The sequence below is a fragment of the Phoxinus phoxinus genome (genome assembly GCF_949152265.1).
Source record: "Phoxinus phoxinus genome assembly, chromosome: 6".
Taxonomy (NCBI): Eukaryota; Metazoa; Chordata; class Actinopteri; order Cypriniformes; family Leuciscidae; genus Phoxinus; species Phoxinus phoxinus.
The window spans coordinates 229922-240899 of NC_136881.1; the positions used below are offsets into that span (position 1 = coordinate 229922).

At 45.2% G+C, this 10978-nt stretch overlaps 1 protein-coding gene across 1 annotated transcript in view; it reads right to left on the minus strand.

The window, feature by feature from the left end:
* Positions 1 to 410: 410 nt before the first annotated feature.
* The window catches only part of LOC307000085 (immunoglobulin like domain containing receptor 2), a 32438-nt gene continuing 21870 nt past the window's right edge, over positions 411 to 10978 (minus strand). Inside the window, 8 exon segments of the mRNA XM_079615352.1 lie at positions 411 to 548; positions 5369 to 6101; positions 6209 to 6416; positions 6857 to 6976; positions 7709 to 7909; positions 8432 to 8578; positions 10690 to 10720; positions 10722 to 10747. Coding sequence (XP_079471478.1) covers positions 537 to 548; positions 5369 to 6101; positions 6209 to 6416; positions 6857 to 6976; positions 7709 to 7909; positions 8432 to 8578; positions 10690 to 10720; positions 10722 to 10747 — 1478 coding nt within the window. The 3' untranslated portion in view covers positions 411 to 536.

The window sequence follows — 10978 nt, forward strand, 5'->3', positions numbered from 1 at the left end:
TGCTAACTGACACATGTTGTCAGAATGTAGCAAAGTAACATTCCATTCATACAGAGCACTCTGAGATTATGAACATATGTGAAATAAACAATATGATAACCTCATATATAACGTCCAGAAACACTTCCTGTAAACGTCATCGCTCCACTGTGTGGCAAATGTGTTTATCCAACACTGATCCCCTTGACCGGTCAGGCAATCTCTCGTCCAGTGAGTGTGTGTGTACCTCAGGAATGGACTGTATATGTTCTCCATGTCAGCTGTGACCCATTTTAGGGGAAGTTATTCAGACGAGCCTGTAAAACATATCTCAGACCCACAAACCTCGGCTCCACAGGCTGGTTCTCCGCGGGATCGTGAGCCAGGAGTGTTTTGTCCTCGTGTGTGTGTGTGAGGACATCAGACCTCGAGCGTGTGTCTGGTCAGCAGTGTGTTCTGGTCAGAGAGAGAGGACAGAGAGTGAGCGAACGAGCCGGTTGAGCTGGTCAGTTAGAGCGGGTTAGTCTCCTCTAGAGTGAGTCGCAGGTCAAGCGCTGTCAGTGGTTATTCTGGAAATATTAGGACCAGACATGTATGTTACATTACTCAGAAAAAGAAATACAAAATATTAATCAAAACTTAAAACGCTACATGATTCTCCAAGTTGCACTCAATAAGATTTCCATCTGTATTTATGCACACAAATGGAGTTCTGCGGGTCTGATCGCCTACATTATACTCTCGGATCTCATTGAATGAAGATGAGAAGTTTGATGTTAGACGCAGTAAAACGCTACAGCTGCGTCTGTGTTTGTAAAGCAAGAAAAGATGTCAGAGAAAGCCTCGTACAGTGGAAGTGAGACGAGGCGTAACTGTGTTTCTACAAACTGAAGGACGAGAGGGATGATCTCCGACACGCACACCGACTCTAAAAACACCACCTGTACTGTCTTTCATCAGGCTTGTCTTCATTTTTGCTTTACACATTTGATCAATGTCATACCTTGACTTTTTTTATTTCTTTTTCAACATTTCTTAGTGCTTTGAGGGACCGTTTCTATCATTAGTTGTGTTAGAGTTTATAGCTGTGATTTAAACACATTTTGGGGAGGAATTAAGCAGCAAGCAGGCAGATGATTGATTTTTTTTTACATTCTTGTTACCTGTGTACAGGTTATTTTCTGTTGTCAAATCGAGGTGCAAATCGAACCGTGATCGAAAGACCTAGGTCGGAATCAAACTGCGCACTTTGTTCATCAAAAAATGTCTACAAGAGATATGAATAAAATAGATGGTAAGGATGATGACTGGCAAGAGGAAATCTTATAGAGTGCTTCTGTGGTGAATGGATTATGTTCTGCATTCTCTCTTTTAATGACTGGTTTCAAGGAACTTTCATTCTTGATGTGTCTTTTTGAAATAACAAGAATTAATTTTTCCAATAATGTTTTTATAATAATGAAGGGCAATTGTGTATCAGGACTTCAAACTTAACATCCCTGAAAATCTTTTCAAAAGCCTTTCTAAGGCCTTGGATTCTGTGGAACCTGGGTTAACTCAGTCACACAGAGTCCAACAGGTAACTCAGTCACACAGAGTCCTACAGATAACTCAGTCACACAGAGTCCTACAGTTAACTCAGTCACACAGAGTCCTACAGATAGTAACTCAGTCACACAGAGTCCTACAGGTAACTCAGTCACACAGAGTCCTACAGATAGTAACTCAGTCACACAGAGTCCAACAGGTAACTCAGTCACACAGAGTCCTACAGATAGTAACTCAGTCACACAGAGTCCTACAGGTAACTCAGTCACACAGAGTCCTACAGATAGTAACTCAGTCACACAGAGTCCTACAGGTAACTCAGTCACACAGAGTCCTACAGGTAACTCAGTCACACAGAGTCCTACAGATAGTAACTCAGTCACACAGAGTCCTACAGGTAACTCAGTCACACAGAGTCCTACAGATAGTAACTCAGTCACACAGAGTCCTACAGGTAACTCAGTCACACAGAGTCCTACAGATAGTAACTCAGTCACACAGAGTCCTACAGGTAACTCAGTCACACAGAGTCCTACAGGTAACTCAGTCACACAGAGTCCTACAGATAGTAACTCAGTCACACAGAGTCCTACAGATAGTAACTCAGTCACACAGAGTCCTACAGATAGTAACTCAGTCACACAGAGTCCTACAGATAGTAACTCAGTCACACAGAGTCCTACAGATAGTAACTCAGTCACACAGAGTCCTACAGATAGTAACTCAGTCACACAGAGTCCAACAGGTAACTCAGTCACACAGAGTCCTACAGATAGTAACTCAGTCACACAGAGTCCTACAGATAGTAACTCAGTCACACAGAGTCCTACAGGTAACTCAGTCACACAGAGTCCTACAGATAGTAACTCAGTCACACAGAGTCCAACAGGTAACTCAGTCACACAGAGTCCTACAGATAGTAACTCAGTCACACAGAGTCCAACAGGTAACTCAGTCACACAGAGTCCTACAGGTAACTCAGTCACACAGAGTCCTACAGATAGTAACTCAGTCACACAGAGTCCTACAGATAGTAACTCAGTCACACAGAGTACTACAGGTAACTCAGTCACACAGAGTCCTACAGATAGTAACTCAGTCACACAGAGTCCTACAGATAGTAACTCAGTCACACAGAGTCCTACAGATAGTAACTCAGTCACACAGAGTCCTACAGATAGTAACTCAGTCACACAGAGTCCAACAGGTAACTCAGTCACACAGAGACCTACAGATAGTAACTCAGTCACACAGAGTCCTACAGATAGTAACTCAGTCACACAGAGTACTACAGGTAACTCAGTCACACAGAGTCCTACAGGTAACTCAGTCACACAGAGTCCTACAGATAGTAACTCAGTCACACAGAGTCCTACAGATAGTAACTCAGTCACACAGAGTCCTACAGATAGTAACTCAGTCACACAGAGTACTACAGGTAACTCAGTCACACAGAGTCCTACAGATAGTAACTCAGTCACACAGAGTCCTACAGGTAACTCAGTCACACAGAGTCCTACAGATAGTAACTCAGTCACACAGAGTCCTACAGGTAACTCAGTCACACAGAGTCCTACAGGTAATACAGTCACACAGAGTCCTACAGGTAACTCAGTCACACAGAGTTCTACAGTTAACTCAGTCACACAGAGTCCTACAGGTAACTCAGTCACACAGAGTCCTACAGGTAACTCAGTCACACAGAGTCCTACAGGTAACTCAGTCACACAGAGTCCTACAGGTAACTCAGTCACACAGAGTCCTACAGATAGTAACTCAGTCACACAGAGTCCTACAGGTAACTCAGTCACACAGAGTCCTACAGATAGTAACTCAGTCACACAGAGTCCTACAGGTAACTCAGTCACACAGAGTCCTACAGATAGTAACTCAGTCACACAGAGTCCTACAGGTAACTCAGTCACACAGAGTCCTACAGATAGTAACTCAGTCACACAGAGTCCTACAGGTAACTCAGTCACACAGAGTCCTACAGGTAACTCAGTCACACAGAGTCCTACAGATAGTAACTCAGTCACACAGAGTCCTACAGGTAACTCAGTCACACAGAGTCCTACAGATAGTAACTCAGTCACACAGAGTCCTACAGGTAACTCAGTCACACAGAGTCCTACAGATAGTAACTCAGTCACACAGAGTCCTACAGGTAACTCAGTCACACAGAGTCCTACAGATAGTAACTCAGTCACACAGAGTCCTACAGGTAACTCAGTCACACAGAGTCCTACAGGTAACTCAGTCACACAGAGTCCTACAGATAGTAACTCAGTCACACAGAGTCCTACAGATAGTAACTCAGTCACACAGAGTCCTACAGATAGTAACTCAGTCACACAGAGTCCTACAGATAGTAACTCAGTCACACAGAGTCCTACAGATAGTAACTCAGTCACACAGAGTCCTACAGATAGTAACTCAGTCACACAGAGTCCAACAGGTAACTCAGTCACACAGAGTCCTACAGATAGTAACTCAGTCACACAGAGTCCTACAGATAGTAACTCAGTCACACAGAGTCCTACAGGTAACTCAGTCACACAGAGTCCTACAGATAGTAACTCAGTCACACAGAGTCCAACAGGTAACTCAGTCACACAGAGTCCTACAGATAGTAACTCAGTCACACAGAGTCCTACAGATAGTAACTCAGTCACACAGAGTCCAACAGGTAACTCAGTCACACAGAGTCCTACAGATAGTAACTCAGTCACACAGAGTCCTACAGATAGTAACTCAGTCACACAGAGTCCTACAGATAGTAACTCAGTCACACAGAGTCCTACAGGTAACTCAGTCACACAGAGTCCTACAGATAGTAACTCAGTCACACAGAGTCCAACAGGTAACTCAGTCACACAGAGTCCTACAGGTAACTCAGTCACACAGAGTCCTACAGATAGTAACTCAGTCACACAGAGTCCAACAGGTAACTCAGTCACACAGAGTCCTACAGATAGTAACTCAGTCACACAGAGTCCTACAGGTAACTCAGTCACACAGAGTCCTACAGATAGTAACTCAGTCACACAGAGTCCTACAGATAGTAACTCAGTCACATAGAGTACTACAGGTAACTCAGTCACACAGAGTCCTACAGATAGTAACTCAGTCACACAGAGTCCTACAGATAGTAACTCAGTCACACAGAGTCCTACAGATAGTAACTCAGTCACACAGAGTCCAACAGGTAACTCAGTCACACAGAGACCTACAGATAGTAACTCAGTCACACAGAGTCCTACAGATAGTAACTCAGTCACACAGAGTACTACAGGTAACTCAGTCACACAGAGTCCTACAGGTAACTCAGTCACACAGAGTCCTACAGATAGTAACTCAGTCACACAGAGTCCTACAGATAGTAACTCAGTCACACAGAGTCCTACAGATAGTAACTCAGTCACACAGAGTACTACAGGTAACTCAGTCACACAGAGTCCTACAGATAGTAACTCAGTCACACAGAGTCCTACAGGTAACTCAGTCACACAGAGTCCTACAGATAGTAACTCAGTCACACAGAGTCCTACAGGTAACTCAGTCACACAGAGTCCTACAGGTAATACAGTCACACAGAGTCCTACAGGTAACTCAGTCACACAGAGTTCTACAGTTAACTCAGTCACACAGAGTCCTACAGGTAACTCAGTCACACAGAGTCCTACAGGTAACTCAGTCACACAGAGTCCTACAGGTAACTCAGTCACACAGAGTCCTACAGGTAACTCAGTCACACAGAGTCCTACAGATAGTAACTCAGTCACACAGAGTCCTACAGATAGTAACTCAGTCACACAGAGTCCTACAGATAGTAACTCACCACTCTCCTCTGCCGGCTCTGCTTCTCCGGCCCGGGACTGGAGCGCTGTTGTCCAGATCCTCGGGAACGCTCCAGCTCCTTCTCTGTGTAGGGAGGCAGGGAGTCACTATCCTCTACCGGTCGCTGGCGAGGGGACTGGTTGCTCGAGGACCTGCTGTGGAAACGCTCACTGGTTTTCTTGGAGCTGTTTTTGGAAGGTGTTTCCGAGTCCTCTTCAGTCCGGCCCGCTTTTGAAGAGCCACTCTTCCCAGCTTTAGATTTACGCTCCAATAAACTGTTGAGAAGGGCATCATCGTAGTCTCTTCTGCTCCCGGTACCGCTGGAATCTCTCTGATCCCGTCGATCCCGTTGGGGTTGATCATTGTCCCGCATGTCCCACCTTATCCCAGGAAGTGGCGGAGGGCTGGGCAGGCGTGTCGCTGGACTGGGCTTTGGAGAGTAACGTTTAGAAGAATAAAATGGATACCGATCCCGTTCCAGCTCCCGTTCTCGCTCTCTCTCCCTCTCATGCTCCCGTTCTTGCTCTCTCTCCCTCTCATGCTCCCGTTCTCGCTCTCTTTCCCTCTCGCGTTCCCGTTCGTGTGTTCTGTAGTCGTTCTCCTGGTTTCCAAGCTCTCCGTGACGTCCTCGCTGCATATATGTCATCGCAAACTCCTCAAGCTCATCCAGAGATCCGGTCCGTCTGTGATCCAGGAAAGCCTTTCTCTGCAGGTGCTCGGAGCGAGGGTTCCACCTGGAAAGAATGATTTATGAATTCAAAACTGTCAAAACTATTAAACTAATCGGTGTGTATTCAGACTAGTGAAGAGAGGAATCTACTACACCTCATCCTTCCATTACCTGCGGTTGTCATCCGGCACATGGTTTCTATGCTGTGGCTGTCGTGTGTATCGTCCCTCGTGAATGGGAGATAAATCTGTGGTCCGGAGGTCAGTGGGGTCATCAAGATCAGGAATGACTGGCAGAGCCTTTTTTTGTACTTGTCGATAGGTTTGATGGAAGTCTGTTTCTGCATCATGTAATGAACTCAGCTCGGACATACTGCAGGCTGCAGATAAGCAGAAATCAGCAAAGGTGTCAACCTCATTTTATTCTGTGCAAATTATTACCACAATTATTTAACATTAGAATATTTGAAATTGTTCTTTTAACTCTCATTTATTCCAGGAACATTAAGCAGAATTTACAGTACTATATGAAAGAATGTTAAAAAAAAGTGACCACAAGGAATGCAGAGACAAACATGCAGCTCTTCAGACAGGAAAATAGAGAAGAGAAGACAGGAGACGTGGAGTGCGTGCGTGCAGTGGATCAAACACAGTGAAATGCCCAGTGGATCATGCAGTGGATCGTGTGCGATGGTCATGTCCAGTGAGTGTGTGCAGTGGATCATGCAATGGATCACGTGCAGTGGATGGCGTGCTGTGAAATGGGCAGTGGATTGCGTGCAGTGGTCATGTGGCGTCTGGAATGGCGTTCGTCTCTTACAGTCTTGGCTGCTGCTAAGCGTCTGTGACGGGTTGAACTGAGCGAGCTGCTTCTCCACGAACTGCAGCACCTTCAGAGAGCTCTGATCTGACGCAGACTGCAGATGGAAACCACTCCGCACTACAGAAGATACATCATGTGTGTGTGTGTTGTAAGAATATTGGTTTTGGTAACTCTGGGAAACAGACTCAGGCCATTTTAAAACTGTCCTGTCCTGTTTTCTGATGAGAAACATTTTTTTGCAAGCAAAATATAAACCACAAATATATTTTATACTATAGCAGGTTTTTTAGTGGCCCGTTCTTTTGTGGGCTTATAGAATCCAGCTCCTTGTGAGGGTCAAGTCCTCGATCTGAGCTCTAAGAACCGTCTGCATTTACCTAAACTGAGTGAGGAGGAGCAGGAATGCAATTGAAAGAGTGAGACGGAAGCAGCACATTTAATATTTGCTTACTCTAGCATTGTGATCAGTTGAATTACTAAATAACATTTCTAACTTTATTTGACCTGTATGTATTTAATAGGACACATTGTGGTGCATTTGCTCTCAAATGCAATCTCTATTATCGCAGTCGCAGTGTGAAGGGAATGCACGAGTCGGTCTGCAACTGTATCACTTTAACTTGAAATGTTTGAATGTTTGGATTTCATAAGTGTGTTCGGTTAATTTTTGAGTTATTGAAATGTCCCAGATTCTGAACTCTTCTGTGGTAAAGCTCTGAAGTACCGCTGTGGTCAGAACTATTTAATAATGTGTCAATAAATCATGCTGTGAGCGTCTAACACTGTCACAAACAGACTTTTACCAGCAGCTCAGTTTTCACCAGTTAACATGTTTCCTCTAGTGCTTACCTGCCGAGCCGCTGTGCTCCAGCGATGGTGCGGTGGACAGGTGTGGGTCGGTGGACAGGTGTGGGTCGATGGGCAGGTGTGGGTCGATGAGGGAGGGCGGGGAGATGGGCACCATGGTGGGCATCCCAGCTATGTAGTATGGAGGGAACATGGGCACTGGTGTGGGCACTGCTGTCTTGATCCCCTTTCCTGCTTCATACACTATTTGCGAGACAGACCAAAGTCATGTAGCATGGCAACCCGGCTATTTGAAAGAGTTAATTTACCCAGTTCATATGCAATGCAATACTAGTATGCAAAATATGCTATGGCATAAACTCATCTTCTGTGGTCGGTTTTCTCTTTCAAGTCAACTACTCTAATGGTGGAGCAAATGTTTAAAGAGAATCTTGCTGAAAAGTTAGTTGAAGTTAATTGATGTTTTTGTTAAAGTATCATTGAGTACTGAAGTACTGAGGTTTGTCAAGTGGTGTTCATAATTACACAGTCAAATGATGTCCAGCTCACCCTCTCTGGACTAATGGGTGGAGCTTGGCCTAATTAGGTTTAGGAATAGGGTGTAGCTGGATGTCAGGCTCCACCCATTGCCTCTCAGGTTTGTGCCAAATCATAGTAATGCAAGAACATGAGTTAATATGTGTTTGTATGCTTGTGTAGTGTTTTTTGAGCTTGATCTTGATGGTTTGACCCGGACTGGTGTGTGTGTGTGTGTGTGGTACTCACGGTGTCGAGGGCAGCAGCAGGTCTCGGGGCAGCAGCAGCATCTCACGTAACAGCAGCAGGAATGAGGGCAACACTGACACCAGCAAACACCCACCAGCAGGAGGACCAGAGCACTGCCCACGACCACAGCGCTCACAAACACCCACTCTAGCAGAGAGAACAGGGTTCATCACCATCACCATCACCACCGCTGTGTTCATCAGGGGGATGGATGGATGGATGGATGGATGGATCGAGGGAGATGGATGGAAAGTGGATGGATGGATGGATCGAGGGAGATGGATGGATGGATGGATGGAAAGTGGATAGTGGATGGATGATGAATGGATGGATGATGGATTGAAAGTGGATGGATGGATGTATGGATGGAAAGTGGATGGATGATGGATAGATGGAAAGTGGATAGTGGATAGTGGATGGATGGAAAGTGGATGGATGGATGTATGGATGGATGATGGATGGAAAGTGGATGGATGGATGATGGATGGAAAGTGGATGGATGGACGTATGGATGGATGATGGATGGATGGAAAGTGGATGGATGATTAATGGATGGATGGATGTATGGATGGATGATGGATGGAAAGTGGATGGATGGATGTATGGATGGAAAGTGGATAATGGATGGATGGATGGAAAGTGGATGGATGGATGGATGATGGATGGATGGATGGAAAGTGGATAATGGATGGATGGATGGAAAGTGGATGGATGGATGGATGGATGGATGGAAAGTGGATGGATGATTAATGGATGGATAGATGATGGATGGAAAGTGGATAGTGGATGGATGGATGGAAAGTGGATGGATGGATGTATGGATGGATGATGGATGGATGGAAAGTGGATAATGGATGATGGATGGAAAGTGGATGGATGATGGATGGAAAGTGGATGGATGGATGTATGGATGGATGATGGATGGATGGAAAGTGGATGGATGATTAATGGATGGATGGATGATGGATGGAAAGTGGATGGATGGATGGATGATGGATGGAAAGTGGATGGATGATGGATGGAAAGTGGATGGATGGATGTATGGATGGATGATGGATGGATGGAAAGTGGATAATGGATGATGGATGGAAAGTGGATGGATGATTAATGGATGGATGGATGATGGATGGAAAGTGGATGGATGGATGGATGATGGATGGAAAGTGGATGGATGATTAATGGATGGATGGATGATGGATGGAAAGTGGATGGATGATGGATGGATGGAAAGTGGATGGATGGATGGATGATGGAGGATGGAAAGTGGATGGATGATAGTGGATGGAAAGTGGATGGATGGATGGATGGATGGAAAGTAGATGGATGGATGGAAAGTGGATGGATGGATGGATGGATGGAAAGTGGATGGATGGATGGATGGAAAGTGGATGGATGGATGGATGGATGGAAAGTGGATGGATGGATGGATGGATGGAAAGTGGGTGGATGGATGGATGGATGGAAAGTGGATGGATGGATGGAAAGTGGATGGATGGATGGATGGATGGAAAGTGGATGGATGATTAATGGATGGATGGATGATGGATGGAAAGTGGATGGATGATGGATGGATAAAAAGTGGATGGATGGATGGATGATGGATGGATGGAAAGTGAATAGTGGATGGATGATGGATGGATGGAAAGTGGATGGATGGATGGAAAGTGGATGGATGGATGGAAAGTGGATGGATGGATGGAAAGTGGATGGATGGATGGATGATGGATGGATGATGGATGGATGGATGATGGATGGATGGATGGAGTTCGGGTCTTTTCCAGGTAAAGGCAGGATAAGCAGGAGGAACGGGCTGAGGATCTCAATGAGGAACGTGTTCCACAAACACGCCAAATAAATCACTCCATGAAGGAATGACACAAACACATCCACAGCACAATCCATCTGTCTCTCTGAACACACACATTCTCAGGAAACGCTGTTACGGTTGAACTACTAGAAGTACTATTTATGCCAAAAAGGGATATACAATAATACAATTAAATAATATGACCGTCTCACTGATCAGAAGTTCAGTATCTGTGATTTTTAAGACCTTCGGTTGACCACCAGTGATCGGAGTTATCCAGACGTTATCACATGATCTCTTACAGCGTACAGTGACACAACAGCAGGTTTGTTAGTGAAATGCTTTACAGTTGATTATCAGGAAATGACATCACAGGGGAATTAAAGAATTAGAACAGGAAGTGAGGCGGCTCGGACAGGAAACAGAAAAGTGTGCGTTTGGTAGCTCGTACCTGGAAAAATCTCCACATTAAAGCCAGGCAGAAAGATCATCGGCCAAAACTGTCTGACCTGGAGAGACAGATGAGACGGGGAGAGAGAGAGAGAGAGGTGTAGAGAGAGAGAGAGAGAGAGAGAGAGGTGTAGAGAGAGAGAGAGAGAGAGAGAGAGAGGTGTAGAGAGAGAGAGAGAGAGAGAGAGAGAGAGATAGAGAGAGAGAGGTGTGTAGAGAGAGAGAGAGGTGTAGAGAGAGAGAGAGACAGATGAGACGGAGAGAGAGAGAGAGAGAGAGAGAGAGAGAGG